Consider the following 21258-nt stretch of genomic DNA (forward strand, 5'->3'; position numbering starts at 1 on the left):
AGTATACGGAGCACTCGCGGCAGTCTGCGGCGGCTCCTCACACGGCTCCCACGAACACAGGCCGTCTGTCTCGTCTGGCACATTTGGCTTCGCAATGTTCCAAGACGGCGGTTTTGCTACGATAAAAGTGGCAGGGGTTAACACTTTTTGGAACATGGATTATTCACACCCATACCCATATCTGCAATGGGATTTTGTTGTAATAAGGTGCTTTTTATCCAGAACTATAAATATATGGGTACAAAGAAACTAGAGACCTTACTATGATGTATGATTACTATATTGAGCTGCTGAATTATAATTTGATAGTCTTTCATTTAGTTCACTCATATTTTGCGTACATATTTTTTTAACTATCCAAATTAACAAGACTTGGTATACAAGCACAATTTCGAAATTACCTTTGTCATAAATAAAACACAGACACAAAACCAGGCCAGAAAGCGAAGCTACCATAGTAAGGTTGTATAACAATCTATCAAGTGAACCCCTTTTCAAAAAGACAGGGTTTCCATCAACAGCTTGCATGTCCTCTTGTTTTTTCCTCAATTTCACTAAACTTTTCGGCTGATGCTGTGTTGCAAATGAACGCTTTAAAAAAATAATTGATCTTAGTAGATGCATCATGTGTTTTTGAAGTATTTGTGACAATATTATGGTACCTATTGTAGGTACATTCGAGTTGGCAATGGCATCACGTGATCTCTGTTTACATAACTGGACAAAATTGAGTGTAATAATTGGATAACAAGTAGTAAAGTTTTTTCTTTTGATCTATGCCATAGTGCCATTGGTACTAGCGAATATCAGCAGTAAGTTCCCTTTCATTACCATGGACACTAACCTGGGTCAAACAACGGGCACAAATGTTTTATGCCGGGCACGTACATAGCTGATTGGGCACTAATTATAAGTTCTACTCATATTTCTGTGGGAGATAATTTCTAGCTGGAGTAACGCACACAATCGTAACTAATTACTTGTTAAATTTACGAGACCGATGGTATTATATATTATCAGTGGTGGCATATATTTCTTCTATCTATGGGTGGCATCGCGCAAGCCACTGTGTAAGTTTGCGATCAAGTATTTTGTATAACTTGTGAATGTTCATGGGTAAAGGTGCCTACGTACCTTTGGTCGATTTTTAGTTATGCGTCTGTAATCTGTTATTTAAAACTTATTCAGATCAAAAATAAAACATATCCGACAAAAACGTTCCATAAGGTACGCTCCAATAGGTCCACGGCTACGACAGGTATAATTTAATACCCGTCCATGTCCACAGGTTTATACCGTATAAACCAGTGGAACGTCACACCAATTAATATCAATAAAACAGCAACGCACCGCTGCTTCTAATTAGAACTCTATGCAACAGCAAAGACTTTATTGATGTGCTTTGTAAGTACGCGGCATTCTACGCAGAATGGTGTGAAAAATAAAAGTAAAATGTTATTTCAACTCTATATTCCGATTATTCACCTAATCTTACATAATTTAAGACTCAACACGGCCACATCATTAAATAAGCTAAGCATGTAAAATTTATACTCTAAAAATAATACTATGATCATATTTAGTGTCTTCGAAACTTGGTCACGGCAATATCTTGCAGGGATTTTGTAAAATCCAAATTTATTTCCAGCGCGAAAATAGACCAAATCTAACAAACACTTTCTTTCTTCCAAGACTCGGGTTTGGCATGATTATATATCGTCAGAAATACCATACCCACGCCTAGCCAACATCCAATTATAGTGGAGCTGTATAGGATTCTATCAGTGAATCCTGCTTTCAGCCAAATGGGCCTGCCGTCTTCACACTGAAAGTCCTGTTGCAACTTCTTCAATTTCACTAAACTGCGTGGTTGACTCTTCATCACTGGCGTGGTGGAGAAGCTCCGCGGGTCTTTGAAGGACATTGATGAGAAATTACGAGCAACGCGAGGAAGGAAAAACGTCACTCGATTCATCTTCAAACAAAGCGTCATTGGACAATTACACATCTTGATATATTTAATACTGATTATTCGTTAAGTTTGTTTCAGTATTTGCAGTGTCGTATGGATTGACTTTCAGGAATTTCGGGAATTTTACTATTGACTTCTCGAAAGTTTAACATGAATGACGGATTGAGTTTTTCTTTTCATCTGTAATTTGAATAAGTTCTATTTCGATGTGCCAGTCTGTGACCTCCTATGTAGACGTTTAATGCCTAAATTCTTAATATCGACGACGTCTGCCCCTCGTCTATGTAGCTCGTCTATATATGGGCCAGACTAAAGGCTGACTAAATGTTCTTCTTCTTATTATCTGTGGTTCTATAATAAATGTTAAGAAAATGTTTGTATTGTTTAATTATATGTTTTTCTATTTTATATCTATACTTCTATACTATTAAATAAAGAGGTAAGCGTTTGTGAGTTTGTATGTTTGAGGCGGGTAATCTCCGAAACTACCGAACCGATTTCAAAAATTCTTTCACCATTAGAAAGGTACATTATCCAAGATTGCTATAGGCTATATTATATATATTTTAGCTCAAAATTCCAACGGGAACGAAGCCCCGGGCAATAGGTATCTAGTAACTTATACAATGATTAAAATTGATATTCCTAGGTCACACACACACCTAGGTATTATTTAAGGCTATGGTATAGTACATATTTGCATTATTACGAATATAAAGCATTGCAATTTGTCGCTACTACAAAAAGGGATCCAGGTATGTTAAACAAAAGGAAGTCCTATTTCTTTTTCTTTTGTACAACTGCATCCCTTTTTGTTGCAGATTGATAACAAATCAGCACACTGGTTGTTGTCAGCTCTCGTCAATGTAAAGTATGTCGAAAGAAGACCCTTTAAAGCTCAATTTTCAATGAAAGTCGCCAGGTGGGAGCGGAGCAGTAGAAGTGTACCCCTGTAAATATTGTTTAAACTTAACTAGTTGTTCGCCACGAAATTAGACCTCGCGAAGACAATATTTTTTTACAAAATAGTTGTGTTGTGAATATTTCTAAATTATGTTGCCCCTCGAACTTAAGAATTCTATTGACAAATCCTACATACCTTTAAAATACCTTTTAAATTTCACCAAAATCAGACCAATGGTTCGAAAGTTATTGTGTTACAGAAGTTGACTAGTAGACGTCTCTCGCTTTGCTCGCTCAGTCAATTAATATTGTTTTGGAATTATGCACATGAGATAGGTAAAATCTTCATTAATCTTACAATTTTATTTAAAACTAACACTTGAAGAATCCACTTCAAAATGTCACTTTTAACGAACGAGACGGCACTACTCCTGTCTCGCTCGTTTCCTCCGTTAAATGTCGAATCTTTCGAACGCCAACGACTTCCCTTCCTCTTCGTACTCCTCTTTAGTCATACAAAAAGAGTAAAAGTCTGGATCTCTGAACAACTTTGTTCCGCCTTCCCATGCATAAGTCAAAGGCTTTTCGGCCAATATTACATTCACATCAAAGTGATCTAATGCTAAACTCCTCACTTCATTGTACACTCTGTCTCTAAAACCTGGGAACAGCGTATTCCCTCCATACAAAACGATGTTTTCCAGTAAATTCTCTTTATTTTCCTCCGGACACGCATCAATTGCATGTATGATAGCTTCAGGGATGCCCATTTGAGGAATACCGACATCTGACGGGTGGAATAGCAGTTCCGGAATGGAGAACCGTTCGTTGTTCAGCCGTAATGTCTGCTGTTCCAATTCTTCACTGGGTTTAACTATTTCCCGGAGATAGCCGCGCCGGAGCGACGTGTAATCAGGTAACACATAGTCACGAATTATTGTGTTCTCGGGAACTGGAAAGAAGTAATAGACAAGTTATCTTAGAAAAATTATGGTGTGTGCTTCTAATAGAAAAAAGATTTTATGAGGGAATCATTCTAGACCATTGGACTGATTTTGATGAAATTTGATATGCATGTACCTAGTTAAAGAATCCCATTGAAACATAGGCTACTTTTTTTAAATCAGCTCCCAAATTAATACAATAGGGGGTGAAAATAGATGAAGCTGGGAAAAAGCTAGCTCTTAATAATGAAAGAGAATAGTTAACAATTACTACCTTTTTTCCTAGCCAACACCATGTCCTCCACAAAATTCTCTGAAACAAAGCAAGAATCCTCCTTCACTTGATTAATTACGTAAGTCTCGTCCATTACATTTAGCTGCCTGTATGATAATATCTCCTTCAAGTGGTTCGTCAACACTTTCCCTCCAACATCGATTCTACGGATCCCTTCTCGATACTTTTTGCCCTTAATATACGGAACAATGTATGTGTAACTGTAGCCCGAATCAACTACAACTGTACAATGATTGTTATGGGCCTTACGATAGTTATAATCAGCCAAATCTGTTGCATTTATCCTCAATAACGACTGACATTCATACTCTTCAAAGAATATTTCAGTAATAGCTTCTTGTATTGAAGCAAAATTGTACAAAGGTTCAGTAAATATCAATGGAGTCTCGTTGAAATTGACAGGACAGCATTCCTTGCTAAATATGTAGTCCCATACAGTTTTTTGAGTATCCCAGTTGATAAGGAAACCTTTTTGGAAGGGTAAAATGTAAAATAAACCGGAGGCGTCTCGGCATTCGTCTATCTGGGATCCTATGAAAGGACGGCGTCTTTCAGACTTCGCCTTCATGATGCAGTTCGGGACTATCTTCGGCTCCATCGAAGAAAAGCCCACTTTGGCTGTGTAAGCCCCATTATCGACAATGTAGCAAGATGTTTCAGTCATCTTGAAAGTTAGGTTACCGGTGCGTTTTAAGTCTTGTATCGTATGTTTATCACATAGTTTATAGTTTCAAATAAAGATATTGTTATTAAACACGATTACAAATACATGAAGGAGTATTACATGTAGTAAATCTGTAAAGTACGTAAGTAATTCCAGCAGATTTATAACCACCACAATATGCAATGACCACAAACAAAACTTTATCTGACTGACACTGACGGATAGCTGACAGTTTAAATGACTTTTATATATTTTTTACATTTTGTAAAATGTACGCAAAGATGTCTTCTTTACACGGTTACATGGACTTGTTTATTTAAATGCCAGCATCAAAAAGTAATACGCGCTAATTTCTAAATCTATGGAAGTGATTTCGCTTGTTTTTATAAACTCAAACATCTTTATAGCAGTAACTGTGTAGTACAAGGTACATATTACGTTCTACATATGGGTACCTACAGTACTTAGGTACAGTAATGAAACTATTTGAACAACTTATAAGTGATTTGTCTTAATTGCACACGTTGTAATTATTTATGGAATACATACCTATTTACTTTCGTAAGGTACTAGTATTATACTCATAGTATATTTCTTGTACATGCAAAAATTTGTCACATTTGCATTTCATCGGTCCATTGTAAATATATGTAAAGAGGTAAAGTTAGAATGTTTTCTTTTATACTGTTATAAAATTTATTTGTAATGCGTTATATTTATTTACTAATACATTTTGCCAGAAATTTTCTAGGACACAGCGACGACTTGATTCCTAGATTGGACCTAGACGAAAGTAAGTACCCAATATTTTTTTATTCATATATCTGTATTTGTTTTAAATTCCTTTTTGCTACATAAATAGACTGATTTGATTATATAATACAAAATTTATAACAATAATAAAATGATTCTGTCACAGCTAAGATTTGAAAATAAAACTGCATGGTTTCAATTAATGATAATTTATTACATTTTCGCTTAAAACTATAGATGTTGATTTTACTAAGATGTTACATCTGAAAAAAAGAAAAACAATAATTATTGAAAAATAATTATTTCATATGGCAATTTTAATCTATAAATTCCTTGTATATGACATGGGTACAATTTATCCTTGGAATTTTTGAGTATACATGTTATTATAACACAGCTGTCATTTGAGCATAAGGCCGGGACTCCACCAAAGCGGAGACGAGACGAGCGGAGAGGAGATGTTTTTTAAACAACCAATAGAATTGAGTTATTGACACGTCTCCTCTCCGCTCAGCTTCAGTGGAGATCGCTGTGCGGAGATGTGTAATATTTGTATGTCGCGATGGAAGCGGAGATGTGAGCTGTGCGCGGACGACGCGCAGTGGAGACGAGAGATGTGAGCGGCGTGCAGTGAGCGATGTCACCCTCCCCCCTCTCGCCCGCTAGCAACCCGCAGAACCCCGCGCGCGCGCCGGCCGGACTATAGCTATCAATTCTGCTTCTTCAGACTGTAGTTCTTCTTCAAGTAAAAGAAGATACTTTTTTTGTAATAATAGCGACATCGTCTACCTTTCGTGTCAGAATGCGTACTGAGCACTCAACGCCCCGCACCCGAGCTGAAAAACATCTCTTCTCGCACAGCACACAGCACACCGCACACATCTCCGCTTTGGTGGAGTCCCGCGAGCTGAAAAACATCTCTTCTCGCACAGCACACAGCACACCGCACACATCTCCGCTTTGGTGGAGTCCCGCGAGCTGAAAAACATCTCTTCTCGCACAGCACACAGCACACCGCACACATCTCTGCTTTGGTGGAGTCCCGGCCTAAGAGTGTCAAAGCCCAGGGTCCACTTGCCAAATTTTTCTCCACTTTGCATGCTATTTGCAGACTCTCTACTTCAAGATGTGGCCCTATCATGTTGTTGAAACACATCAACTTACCCAGATTCATAGCTAATTTAACAGTAAAGTAACAAGATGTACTTTTAAAATTTCGAAGTACTGATTTAAGTAAATCTGGTCATGTGCTAGTTAGTACAAAAAAAAAATATATATTTTCTGTTAAAAAAAGCCCATTAAATATTGCTAGATAGGCAAGATTAGGCTTATACTCTCATGATTTGTAATTTCTGCACATCTCTTGCTGGAATGAAAACAATATAATGAAAAAGAATTTTCCTAAATGGTGGTTAGTGACGCCACAAATGAGCACCAGTGAACCCAATGTTACATTGGGCATGAGAGCAATTGTCAAAAGGCACCAGATACATATATTCTGGAGAGGTGTCATGGTGCATGGAGTTCCATGCTAGAGTAGAACCACTGCATATCCTGCCACGGATGTCGTACAGAGCAGCATAACCACCAATAGTATTCCCAATGAAGGTAACATCAGGCAGGTAGTCACTGGTAAAATCACAGATGAATCTTCAAAAAATTTTCAGGTTTATTTTTATACACAGACCCCTTTCTTCACTGCATCACATCCTCGATCACACATGATCAGAGAGAGAGAGATGATTGAACACTCATTAAAATAATATATTACTTACAATGTATCCACTGATATTTCGTGGCACATACATTTTGAAAGAAGTTTACTTCTTGAGGAGCTGATGACGAGTGATGAGGTACGGTGCAGCGAGTCCAGAACCCAAGAATACAATGAAGTACAGTGTCAGCTTGTGGCGATTGTGGATGTCAAAGGGCAGGTTCTGGAAGTATGTAAAAACGAATGATATAATTTAAAAATATATGAGAATATTCATGTAAAAGTATCTTATCACAATCAAGCAAGGGCTGTTCATGGCAAAAAAAATTATTGATTTGATCACTTTGATCAGAAAGTGTGAAAGAGCTTAATTAGTTAAGTACCAGTCACAAAATACAAAATTGATCCCTCGTAGAAGGTAAAATAAACATTTTTGTAGGTACCTACTATATGACATGACTGATTGTTATGTAGGTAACCTAAAACTAGATACCTATCAAAAAATATATATACGTTTATTGGAACTAACAATACAAACATATCATATTTAATTACAGTAATAGTCAGAAGTTAACTGTAACCACAAGTTAATAATTATAATACAAATGGTTAAAATAACAAAAGACGATTATGTAATGTCAGATTTAAAATTTGAAATTTTACATACCTCTCCAGGAACTCCACCATGCGAGTGATTCCTCACGAAATTTGTGATAGCATTTTTGCGTAAGTTGTTTGAAATACTGCGAGATATAGCTCCAATCATTTTGAAATTTGTTTTGAATTGGTGAATCACGAGAAAAAGCAAGAAAACTCGATTTCCTTTCCTGCCTAATTTCCTCGACCCGAATGTTTTTTTTTCTAAAAAAACTACCACTGCGTTCCCCCTCCTGTCATTAAATAATTACTAATAACTTTAAATAATGAACGCAGCGTTAAATTTAAGCGGAAGATATAAAAATGAAACTGCAAAAAGTTATAATTAAAATTTTAATACCTCAAACAGAGATTAAATATTCACTACAATAATACGTTGTTTAATTTTACCTGAAAAAAAAAAGAATAAAGGTAATGAGCTTGATTCACGAATTAAAATCAAGACAGATAATAAATAGACTATTCGTTTAGGTAAAAAATAAAATGTATGAAGATATTTGAATAAACACATTATGTCACTTTAATTGACCAGTTTTATTAATAACAAGATTTATTATCTTTTACACAGATATAAAAACATTGTGAATTTTTAGGTCTTATTAAATACATAAATTTACTTACTACAGTACAGTACAGTTACTTTCATACAAGCTCCATAAAAAAAATTGTTTTTACATTAGAAAAAGGTAACTAATTTGACTAGATGGAGAATCGCCAATTTCTGTGATATTTTATACATTACATAACATAGTATAGATGGTATGGATGCTATTTTACCCACATTTTTAGAAAGGACCGATTTTAGGTCCGATTTTACCTAGCTGCACGAAGCTATGAATAATGTAACAGGTTTTTGATTTATTTTTTATTTAGTATTTTAAGGATAAAATCTAAATAGAGAATGTTTTCAACAATTATATTATAGAAAATAGATTTGTAGCTACATACATTTATGATAAATTCTGCATTCAGCCGCTCTTCTTCAGTTGGTGCAACACGATGAGGAAGGGTGCGGCTAACCCGGTGCCCACGAACCAGAACAGGTTGAATGTCAACCTTTTGCGGTGGTGGATGTTGAATGGAAGGTTCTGAAATGGTGGAAGATTTCTTTTTATTTACATAATTTCATTTAGGCAGTTACTGAAAATTACTAAAGTAAGGGCGAACAAAAGGCCGCAGAGCTGCTAGCGCCATGACATGCGGGTAGGTTAGGTACCCGCACATTTAGGTAAATGTTATAGCTCATGTGGCCCTTAAGTAAATAATAATTGTAAAACACAATTTCTCTTCGACAAAAGTAAGGACAAAATAGTAATTTTTGATGACTAAATAGGTACTTTTCCGTAGTCAGTTATGAAAAATTCAGGATAGAGAATTTAACTTTATAAAGAAAATTTATCAGAGTAATATTATGATCTCAATGACCGACTACTTACTTACTAAACTATGCTACAGAAAAAAAATACATATACTTAAGTCTCAAGTATGTAATAATTTAGTTTTAGTTAATAACCTCGTTAATAAACTTTAACTTTAAGCTATGATATGTAAATACTTTGCGGACTGTTTATTTAATCAAATGAGAGCTTGCAACGTTAATTTAGTAAATTACTTTGATTTTTTATGACCACACAGGCCGGACCGCAATCTCGTAAAGGTTGAGTGTACCCGTAGACAGAGAAATCTATAAATACCGACACATTAGATATACACGCGAAGAAAGGAGACAGCGCCAATGTCTTTTTCCCTCATTCTGCGTCTATCTTGCTGCATTGTATGAGTTGAGCTGAGAAGTTGTATGAAATCTCATTTAGCTACGGTCGTTGTCTTTGTTTTCTTTGTCTTTGAGTGAATTATTTCACTACTTGCGATGGGGCTTCTAAAGTTTTTTTTTTTATAAACCAGATAAGCAATGCCGCATAGCCAGTCTCGATCCTATGATACCAATTTTATATGATTTAATACAAATTGCGATTTGTTATTTTTCTTTGTACTGATTTACTGATGGTTGCAACAGTGTTATTAAAAAAAATACAGTAAAGACGTAGCTTAATAACAATTATAACATAGATAAGTAAGCCCTTGGTAAAAAGATGAAGTTTTTTTTATATTATTATTTCTATGATTTAGTCCAGTTTCAGTAAATCAGTTTAAAGATAGATAGTTACATATTCTAGCATTCTTTTATAATTTTTAGTCGTCCTTTACGTGACCTAAAAGGTCTCCGCCCTTATTTTATGACTCTAACCTTGGGGAAAGGGCGTGTTGACACGATATTTTACCTTTATGTGTCTCTACAAGGCTCCTACCTATTAATGTAATCTTTCCTATTAACCCTTATTAAGCCTCACTTCTCGATAAAAATATTTTTTATAGGCACCTGTACCATGATAGTAACAATATAATGATTTTCAAAAAATTATGACTTCAGGAAAATGAAAAAATATTTTTTGACAAAAAAAAAGATAAATTAAGTCGAAAACTATGTCCAGGTAGGTATCCTTACATATATTAAAAGAAAGTCCTCTACCGCGTTTGTCTGTCTCTTCGTGATAAACTCAAAAACTACTGCACGGATTTTCATGCGATTTTCACCAATAGATAGAGTGATTCTTGGTATAATTTATTATGTTTTTAATCGAGCGAAGCCGGGACGGACCGCTAGTGTATTATATATTGAGCTTTGTATGTGAGTGGTATGTTCTTGAGATGTTTTCGTCGAAACGAAACAAGAGAGGCTTATGCATTAAAATACCGGTTTTACTGCAGTTATAGCTATCTGCAAACATTTATATTGCTCGATAACTGGCTATTGTTGTTCAGACGAGGCTGCATAAACACACACACACACGCACACGTACACAACATATGTGAATGTTAAACAATCCAATGAAGCGCGATGCGAAAAATATTTATTTCCGCATGAATAAATATGTACTTGTTTGTTGAGAATTTAGCATGTATTTTTAATTCGCACTGTCAGGAAAATTTTGGAGAAAAATATGGGCAACTACGCGAATTTATCCCTCATTTCGATGCACAATTAATTTGCATTTAGTATAAGCAGAGGGGGAAACGGGAATTCAGTATAGGTAAATAGATATAAAGGGTAGAGAGAACACATATGTATTTTTTATACCTCGACACTAAAAGGTCTGGTCTGATGGATGTCATCTATGAAAAGTATTTAATAATAGGTATCTATTATTGTCATTGGAATTTCGAACTGGTCTGAAAAACTTGGCTTGAAATATAATAAAGCTTTAGAGCTAATCTGGCTCAGTTAAACTTAACTAGGTGTGTACTAGAAACTGTGTAATCTAGGTAGGTAGTAAGTGGATACGTAATGTTAACCAATTCAAAAAGTTATGAAGATTAAAATCTTCTGACGTGGTGGGTAGTAATAAGTATTAAGATAGGATGTATCACTATTTTTCTGTGGGATGTATGCTCGGAGTTACTAATTATAAACATTTTACGATGTCTTTTTCCATGTTAAAAATCAACTTTATTTTTTTTATCAATATGCCCATTTACCATAACTATCGAAAAATAAACAATTCCGAATATATTATTTTGATTTCACAATCTAAATTCAGAAATTCTTTAGATTTCCTGTTTGTTACATCGCTGAATTCAATTATTATAATAAAGTAATAGATTTTTTATTGAATACCTGGTTATATAGTTCAAAAGTATTCAGGTACTTAGGCCCACATGTATATTACGTAATAAAAAAGGACTTACCTCTCCAGGGATACCTCCATGGGATCCATTCCTGACGAATCTCTTCATAACATCACGACCCGCATGGTTCGAAATCCTGGCCAAAGGTCCCAACATCTTTACTCCCTTTCCCTTCAGGAATGGTCAAATATCGCAGGTAGATAAGATAAAGTTGAAGTAGGTACTTATTGGTTGCTGTCGATATGAAATTGCGCCGGTGACTGATAAGCCCCAGGCCCTTGTTTGAGTCGCCAGTTATCCTGCCGAGTTGCGAAGTTACATCTTTCTGTTCAGTATGAGGCGAATATTCGTATTGTTCCAAAGTTGGATTGTAATGTTACTGGAAAATAAAAACATTTGGGATATTTTGAAATGGCTAGTTATATATATTACAGTTGCATCGTAGGTATTTGACATACACAAAGGGACTAAAATGAAACTGGGCTATTTTCTAAACTTTTTGTTTTTTCCCAAAACTATTACTAAACCTTACACTATAAAGGTAAATAAATGAATGGACAACACTCAACGGTCCCCACTAAATACTTAGCTTGCACGAGTCCGGTGTATAGGTGCAAACACAGAAACTGACACAACACACCTGAAATCTCAGACAAATAATTTGATTACACATATTTGCTCATGCGGGGAATCGTACCCAGGATCGAACCTCCAGATGACCACTTACGCCAAAGTAGGCAATATAGTCAGATGAACAGATAGAGGTTCATACAAAGAGTAAATTAATATGGTTATTTACTGTCAGCTTCGTCTGTTTGCTAGTATGTTCTATGTCATAAACAGTTTAGAACTTGAATTTTTTATCCGCTCTAACAAACACTAAATTAAAGATGAGGCAGCGGACATAGTATTTTGTTTAACACGTATTTTTAAAATATATGTATAGCGTAAACATTACATGTTGCGTTATGGTGAAAAAAATAATATTTTGAGCAAGTTTTAACCTATGAAGCCTTCATATATATCGCTGTATGCTAAAATTAATTTATCCAAGTCACGAAATGACGAAAGTTGATTATGACAACTACTAAACCACCATATGGAAATTTTAATGTAATTTGTATATTTCAATACATACGAAAAATAATTTTAAACCGAGGTTTTTAAGTCTGAAAATAGTAAATTACCTACAAAACGCAGTTGGACGTGGCATCTTATATGGCCACATTTATTATGTTATGGTAGATATTGTTTTTGAATAATGGTAACACACTCTGCCATTTAAAAAAAAGAAACAGTCGGCCACGCTTGCTACAGAAATCGTTTCACGTTTTGGGGATTATTTTCCCCTACAATTTCGTTCAAATATTGCTGTAACACTTAATAAATAGAAGAAAACACTCCTGTAATTACTCAAAATTCACAATGGCAGATTTAGACGATTTCTTCGCAAAGAAAGACCGCAAAAAATCGAAAGTCAAAAAGTTCGCGACTGCTGACGAATTAGCTAAAAAAATGGAAGACAATAAGCAAAAAGTTGATGTTCGGCCGAAGAAAGAAAGACCGGCGCAAGAAGGAGATGAGCCTGGCAGAGCTGGGGTGAGTTTTTAATAAAAACCCTTTTCTCAAGACGTGCCTTATACCGTTTCTCCTGTCAAATATTACAATGGGCAGCAATTTTCTGTGGGTTTTTGATAAGTTACATCCTCAATTCTTTCGTGGACATATAAATCATGATCCCATTTCTCTTAATTCAATGGATTTGTCGTCAATAGTCAAAAGAGGAATCGAGATTATAAACTTCCCTTACATGTTTAATAGAATGACTATCATTTTGTGCTTGTATCAATAAACTGTATAGCTACCTACCTAACCTGTGATTCTAGGTCAACTTGTGTGACCAATACCAACATTGATGTTTTCTTAAAGTTCAGCATTTTTCATATCAATATGAATTTGTTTTCTGGAGCAAGTAGCAAAAGTTATAGGTTAGGTATAATGTGTTATTTATTTCTTAGTAAACTTACGAATTACGTCGATTAGGCGCGGTAGGCGCAGCTATTGCTATGTTAAATTATTCTAGTAAGTAGTTTAATAGCAATGTTTTCTAACACTACAAAAAATATTAACCTTTCTGAAGTGATATACTTAATTTTTTCAGTAATTTTTAAAAGATATTTGTAAATCCTTATACCTATCTAGATGATATATTTATATGTGGCTAAGTGGACAGTATCTATTAGTGTCACACATACCTCTGAAATGTTATCAAATTTTAGCTGTGTATGAATTCACTAAATCCTTTAAGAGACTTTAGGAAGATAACTAGGTGGGTAGCAGTTATGAATTATTTGAATATCAATTTCTAACGATTATTAATGATGGTAGCTAATTATACAAATCAGAGCTCTAATAATCACTTAAATTCATGTAACAGTTTGTATGCCAGTTAGGTAGTTTTAACTCTATAATTATTTTGATTGACAAGGTTTTTTTATGTCAGGCAAAATTGGAAATTTGATTTTTTGATGATTATTTTTACAATACCACTTTTCAGTCGAGTATGATCAATTTACAAGAAACTGAGGTAAGCCCACTTTGGAGAGTTTTTCTTTTTATAGCCACTTCCTGAGGGCTAATTGATGTGATCAATTTGACAATATGGGTTGCCATTGTCTTCCATTTCACATACTAGTTGAGTAAAGATTGGCGTCCTTGGAATCCTGTGAAGTGAAAACATTGCACAACCTGCACTCCAAGATTTCTTTACAATGTTTTCACTTCGCAGGGCTCCAGAGTAGGTCAATGAATACTATCACACACGGGTCGGAATAATACAGACCCATGTGACAAGAATAGATCTGGGATCTAGATTCTGACCTGGGTTCTTGATTTGCTTCACAGGTCTTAGTCATCACTGCTTCGAATTTAAGATTATAAATGTCTCGTCAAACAAAAAAATCCCCTTGATTTAAATCAATATTGTGTTTATTACACATATTTGGCTACTCATTTAACCAATTTTAACTTCAATGATAATCATGATAAAACTGAATAGACTAGTTGACAAAATTTTGTTTTCATGACTATTCAAGGGCCCTTATATTAATAGAATCACTTGTGAGAAATTGTTGTGTGACATGTTAGACAACCCTATTGGTGACTTTGGGGGATTCAATTGTGTTCTTAAGTTTCGTTTTGAATTACTAATCCTATGGGTACATAATAATATTCAATGTATTTAATTTAATCATTAATTTACCTTGTTTACAGGAAATCGAGGTTGGTTGAATAGGTTTATTATTATTTACCTCTATGAAACAGACTGCATTGAAGTGAATATATAAATATAATTTTAGTGCAATTTTTATCTACTTAACAGTATTTGATAGAATAGTTATAGCAGATATATTTGAAATACTGTTAAGTATTTGGTATCTTAAGTGTATGATTTACACGATTTACGTATTATCACATACTTACTATGCTTCTAATACAGGGTACTAAGAGAGGTTATTTTGAGTTTTTAAATAGATTTTCTGATATTTTCATCTGTCAGCCCAGCAGGGCATATAGTTTTGAAGCCAAACTAGGTGTAAGGTGACATGTTATAGCTATGGTATCTTTAGGAGATAGCCCCTGTTGGTAAATTACACACAATTTATGACAATCCTAACTCCTAATATTATAAATGCGAAAGTAAGTTTGTTGCCTCTTCACGCTTTACCTGCTCAACCAATCTTCTTGAAATTTTACATACACATAGTTTGAAGTACCTACTTACTTCAAACTATGTGTATGCAAAATACTTTTTGTCTCGTAATTACCACGAGAGCGAAGCCCCGGGGCGTAGCTAGTAATACATACATCATCCGAGATAAGTCTATATAGAAATGGCAACTATCAATATATTTTCATAGGAAAATTGCAGTAAGTGTGTGTGTGTGTGTAGTGCCCAAAATAGCATGTGCCATACACAAAAACGATACTGATGGAATCAAATATTGATTGCAGGAGGAGGAAGAATGGAAAGAGTACGAGGAGCCAGTAAAAGACTATACCGGTCTAAAGATCCAGGTGCTCCAGGGCGGGAACGGAGCGCCCGAGTCCGGCCGGGACCCGGCCAGCGACAGCGCAGCCCCCGACCAGGGGAAACAGAAGGGGCCTTGGAACAAACCTGTGAGTACATACCTACTACATATTATAAAACAAAGCCCTCCGCGCCTGTCTCTGAAAACTCGAAAACTGATTTTCATGCGGTTTCTGAGGAAGATTTAGGTGAGTAATTTGTCATAGTTCTGCTCTAGCGAAGCTGGGACGGGCTGCCAGTCTATACTATTATTATAAAGAGGTAAGCGTTTGTGAGTTTGTATGTTTGAGGCGGGTAATCTACGAAACTTTTGAATCGATTTCAAAAATTCTTTCACCATTAGAAATATACATTATCCAATATTGCTCTATAGGCTATATTTTATCTCAAAATTCCCGCGGAAGCGAAGCCCCGGGCAACATTTAATAAATAATAAAGCAACCTTTTTATCCTTCATCTACCAAATCAATATTCTTGAAATTTTTGATATCAGTGATGTGTTTTATAAATTTTATTGTTTCAAATAAAAACATACTTATAAAAAATCCTTATTAGTATAAAGGGCCTTAGCCTTTTGTTATCGATTTATAAACATATCAATAGCGATTTAATTTAACATTGATAAAATTCGGACATAGAAATATTTATTCTTTCTTTATTCGTAAGTCATAGGTATGTATTGTAATCGTTCCTCGTTGCAGACGGAGGCGGAGCAGCCGCCGCCGCCGCCGCCGGCCGCGGACGAGCGGCCGCGCGAGCCCCGGCCCGCCGCCTACGTGCCGCCCGTGCAGCGCGTGCGCCAGCCCGAGCCTCTGCGCCGCTCCATGGCGGTCAGTGCACACACACATTCTTATACTATATATACAGGGTTACTGGTATCTGACGCATAATCTTCCAAAGGCGCATAAGGTACATAGAGACTAACATCTTTTGTTCTACGACTTTTGTCTAAATGTAATAAATACTTCCTTTTTATTTAGTTTTAAATATCGTTTCTATAAAACGTTAACTCTGTTCGTTTCCGCTACTGTACTGTCTCGTGTTGCTTGGCTATTACATAGAGTTAACATGTGTAGATTCGTAAATTAGATTGTATTTTTTTACATGAAAACTAAAAACTATGAATGTAGGATTCGAACCTGGAACCTTTCGGTCCACAGGCGGGCGTCTTAACCATTACACCACCACCGCTTCGCTTCTTATAATATCGTTCAATTTTCAAAAAGATATATTTTTGATTCTTCTTTAAAAGCAGAAACACGCGCCGGACATCCACAACGACGACTCGTTCCCGGTGCTGGGCGCGGGCGGCAAGCGCGGCGGCTGGAGCGCGGCCGCCGCCGGCGCCCTGCCGTCTGCGCAGCGCCAGCCGCTCGCGCTCGGCAACCGCTTCACCTCGCTACAGGACGACAGCTAGCCAGGTCTGGCCTCTTGGTTGCTTCCCAGCTGTTATGTATGCCAATGCTTTCAAATCTAGGGATGCCAACGAATGTGCGAAGTGGAGACAAGAAAGTAAGAAAGCGGACGAACCTGGATAACGAGAGATGTGTATCAGCAATATAACAAAATTCCACAAAATATTAAAACTATGACATGTCTTTCTTATCGAGTGTGTTATTGCTAACTCTGGTGTCAGATTTTATACAAGTCTGTTAAAGGCACTATAGATAACGATGTAATGTTTTGAGAAATTTTTAATTTTAATTTAATTTTTTAAAAGGCAACTGACATGACTTACGGCATTTAAATTATATAAGAAACATTTGATTGCATGACTTAACGAATATAGCAATTTACACAACACAATCCAAGAAATTTTCACCTTTAATCACAATTAATGACCATTAAATAATTTTATATTTGTTCTAAACTACATTTATTAAGTTGCTAAAAAACAGTATCATTATCCCTAGCCACTAAAAAATAGAGGCCACAGGTCGATACAAAATTACACAAAACGTTTGTAGAAACTTCTGTGTGCAATTTGTGTACGACTCAACATATAATTAAAATACTTTTAATATTTACAGGTAAATAATAAGCAGCTCCGAGAAGCCAACAAGTGAAGTGAAGTGTCAGTAAAGACTTTTAAGCGAAGTCTGACGCATACATACACACAAGTATCAAACCGAACAGTTCCGCTTTACGAGGGCTTGCCAGCTCTATACATTTTAAAGTCTATGGTAATGTCGCAATGATGAAGTATAATAATACTGGATAAAAAATAAGAGGCGGTGAATTTAAAAATCGAATAAAAGTAATAATCATTTTAAAAGTATAAAGTAAATACTGGCATTAAATAATGACGGCGAATTCAAAAATTGAAACGAATTAGCGAGTAATGTTTGCCGAATTATTATTAGTAACATTAGTTTCTATTACAAATTTTATGCGATCGGTTTTACAGACCCTTTTTTTATTCGCCGCCATTTCTCAGCCTATTTTTCGCTGGCCAGTACTACATCTGTGTATTTTATATCTCATGGATATAAATTATAGTAAGATGAGAAGATGGTTCCGTTTTGAAATTCGGTGAATGTAGAAAAGATTAATGAAACTCTATATAAAATTTCTTTAACTGTGATTTTTTATTTATTTTCTCTAAATCTTCTTCGCATTGTAATTCTAAATAATACTTGTATTTATGATTACTGCACCACAAATTTAAATTGTACTATCAAATTTATTGTTTGTCATCTCTATTCACGGAGTTACAGAACAGAATTACGAAATAAAATATGTTGCCTTATTTTTAAGGTAGAATTTTAAACACAAATTTGCCCCAAAACTTCACAACATTGGGTATAAATAAAAGTTTGGCCCAATCAAAATTACCAATAAGAGTGGCTTCATATATTTTTAAACGTCGCTTCTATGCTTGTGAAGCTCTGTGGCAAGTTTTTTATAATAGGTCTATTTGAAAATAACCAAACTCGTTTTCGAATATAATCATAGCTTCTTATTTACTAGGAAAATATGCCGAATCAAAAATTAAAATATAAAATTATGTAATATATTAAAGTATTTCTACATTAAAAATTATAAATAAGGGGCTTTGAGTATATAAAGGAAAAAAATTAAACGACTACCGTAGACTTTAAAATCTCTGAGACACGGTGAAAGAATATCAAGTCCTAATTTTATAAGTGGGTGGGCAGTTGCTGTACTAGACATAGATATATGGTTCGATGTCAATATACAATCTAATTTTCATTAATTTTTTTATGGCCGAGTTTTTTTATTTCTACTTTAGTAGCAACAACTGACAATAAAAATGCCTGGTTTCGATGCGTATTTACAGTGTTTTGAATGATCAAATCAAATTGTAATTAATTTTGAAATTTCTAATAAAAATAGCAATAATATGGCAACTGTCTAAAAAAAGTGTAAAACAAAATAAAGTGTTAACTATCATAATTGTTATTTTTTATGTTTGTATTAAAAATGGATAAAATGCCGTGGTGTGCGGGACGGGGTTGCCATATGAAAATGAGCTGATTAGAAAACTATTGTAAAAATGTACTCAAATCTAAAATATAAATTGTTATGTGGCAACCCCACAATGAATTATGAGTCAAGCGTGAATTTCTTAACGTCGGCTGAGTTTGGTCATCTGTACAATATTGCTGTTATGTACCGTCTCTTTGGCAACACTGTAACATAGTAATAAATTATGTATTTAAACTGGATACGAGTGTTTTATTTATTTTCATAGTAAAGAATTCTACATCGCGTTGACCGGACCGCTTGAAATTGTTTTTGAGTGAAAATGTCAAAATTTAAGTAAGCCCAGAAGGCTGGCAGCATTGTCGGGTTGAATTGACAATGCTTAGTGCAATTCACTCATGGAATTCACTATTTGCCTAGTTTTCGTCTCACTGCGAAAAAATTCAATAGTGAAATTTAAAAAAGACGCTTGGTTCTACTATAACCATTGTTGTTCCCATACATAAATTAGATACCTAATACTGACAATTTCCTAAAAATGCTGAGTAAATTATTTAACCTTTACTCACCTTCAATACGGTCGTCATATATAGTCGATGTAAAATATAATTTTTTTTAACTTTACAAAAAAATGACGTGTCTGTTTTACCGACTGATTTTGGCTATATCCGGGCCCGGGCTCTAAGTAACTTATCGCGATGAAACCTGTACCTACCAGATTTTTAGTTAGGCCATCTGCTATACAATTGTGAAAACCGCATCAAATTATATCTAGGAGTTTTTGCGTGAAGCGCAAACGGAGACAAAAATTTAAAAAAATGTAAATGGTAGAGCATCACACAAAACACGTCAAAAACTTGCCGTGATGGGTGGTGATTCCGCGCGCAGGGCACCTTTCTAAAATCTATGATGGTGACTTGTCCCGCGCGAGGAAAGGGTTAAAGCGCCCTCTGTTGAAATAAGTTGCGAACAAAACTTGTCTTCATGTGAGTTTGTAAATTACTACTATGTTTGCTTACGTTTTCAGTAGATGGCGTTAATGTTTCGTACATATTTTAAAAACATGTTTTTTTGTTTATTTTATATCTATTTATCTATATTTTCCTTATAATCCCTGTGGGGAAAGGGTTAAAACGAACAAAACTAGTCCTCATGTGAATTTGTATATTAGTACCATGTTTGCTTACGTTTACAATAGATGGCGTTAATGTTTCGTACTTGTTTTAAAAACATGGGTTTTTGTTTATTTTATATCTATTTATCTATATTTTCCTTATAATCCCTGTGGGGAAAGGGTTAAAACGAACAAAACTAGTCCTCATGTGAATTTGTATATTACTACCATGTTTGCTTACGTTTACAATAGATGGCGTTAATGTTTCGTACTTGTTTAAAAAACATGGGTTTTTGTTTATTTTATATCTATTTGTCTATATTTTTCTTATAACAATTGTTTCTGTAATTTTTAAAATATATTATAAGTGAAATAAATGGATTTAATTATATATACTTAGTATAATATTTTAGTTATTCGTCATAATTCTAAAACGCGCTATTAATATTTTTTGTTTAGATAAGTATATATACCATACAATGTCCCCGATAAGTGTACTTGCTTCGGCAGTACATATACTAAAATTGGAACGATACAGAGAAGATTAGCATGGCCCCTGCGCAAGGATGACACGCAAAATCGTGAAGCGTTCCACATTTTTTGAAGATTTTTCCGATTACTTATTTTGGAATGTTTTCTTCTCATTTTTTTTTAATAACCTTACTAATGGCTTGTCTCGACTTCGTTCTGGTAAAACAAAATACACCTGAACCTTCCTCAGGAATCATAAAATTTATTGGTGAAAACCGCATGAAAATCCGTAAGGATTTTCACCTAGTTTTTGAGTTTATCGTAAATAGGCAGACAGACGCAGTCTAGAATTAGGTAAGTTAGGCAATGGTAGATATAATGTTCTTAAAACATATATTTTATATTGTGTGTTGCTCCGGGCTACTTGATAAATGCAGCCCACTGGACCTGTTTCAGGAATTTCTTGTTTAAAGACAGTTTTTTTTTCATAGACGCCAGCTATACATGCTGATTAAGAAACGAGATGATAATATTTATTTATTAATTT

General features: G+C 35.0%; 2 protein-coding genes, 1 long non-coding RNA gene and 1 other non-coding gene across 6 annotated transcripts; 2 read left to right on the forward strand and 2 right to left on the reverse strand.

The window, feature by feature from the left end:
* Positions 1-1455: 1455 nt before the first annotated feature.
* Arp6 (Actin-related protein 6) lies at positions 1456-4989 on the reverse strand. Its single transcript, XM_053765535.1, has 2 exons — positions 4094-4989; positions 1456-3827 (listed from the first exon to the last, which is right to left on the reverse strand). Exons 1-2 carry the CDS (start codon positions 4776-4778, stop codon positions 3328-3330), a joined length of 1185 nt encoding a protein of 394 aa, XP_053621510.1. The 5' UTR covers positions 4779-4989; the 3' UTR covers positions 1456-3327.
* Positions 4990-8847: 3858 nt separating this feature from the next.
* LOC135309987 (uncharacterized) lies at positions 8848-12244 on the reverse strand. Of its 2 annotated transcripts, none has more exons than XR_010370263.1 (3): positions 12230-12244; positions 11650-11968; positions 8848-8990 (listed from the first exon to the last, which is right to left on the reverse strand). It is a non-coding gene; the product is annotated as an uncharacterized LOC135309987 (long non-coding RNA). The 2 variants fall into 2 exon arrangements; XR_010370264.1 differs by lacking the exon at positions 12230-12244 and adding an exon at positions 12122-12136.
* Positions 12245-12850: 606 nt separating this feature from the next.
* Positions 12851-19368, forward strand: LOC128681514 (protein CDV3 homolog). Of its 2 annotated transcripts, none has more exons than XM_053765480.2 (5): positions 12851-13188; positions 15604-15768; positions 16381-16509; positions 16932-17100; positions 17710-19368. In XM_053765480.2, the coding sequence occupies exons 1-4, from the start codon at positions 13015-13017 to the stop codon at positions 17094-17096; spliced, it is 633 nt and encodes a 210-aa protein (XP_053621455.1). In that variant the 5' UTR covers positions 12851-13014; the 3' UTR covers positions 17097-17100; positions 17710-19368. The 2 variants fall into 2 exon arrangements, with proteins under 2 accessions (XP_053621455.1, XP_053621456.1); XM_053765481.2 differs by having other exon boundaries at positions 12852-13188; positions 16935-17100.
* Positions 19369-20734: 1366 nt separating this feature from the next.
* LOC128681664 (U6 spliceosomal RNA) lies at positions 20735-20841 on the forward strand. The gene has a single exon (XR_008406037.1). It is a non-coding gene; the product is annotated as a U6 spliceosomal RNA (small nuclear RNA).
* Positions 20842-21258: the final 417 nt, after the last annotated feature.

Source organism: Plodia interpunctella, chromosome 27 (assembly GCF_027563975.2).
Source record: "Plodia interpunctella isolate USDA-ARS_2022_Savannah chromosome 27, ilPloInte3.2, whole genome shotgun sequence".
NCBI lineage: Eukaryota > Metazoa > Arthropoda > Insecta > Lepidoptera > Pyralidae > Plodia > Plodia interpunctella.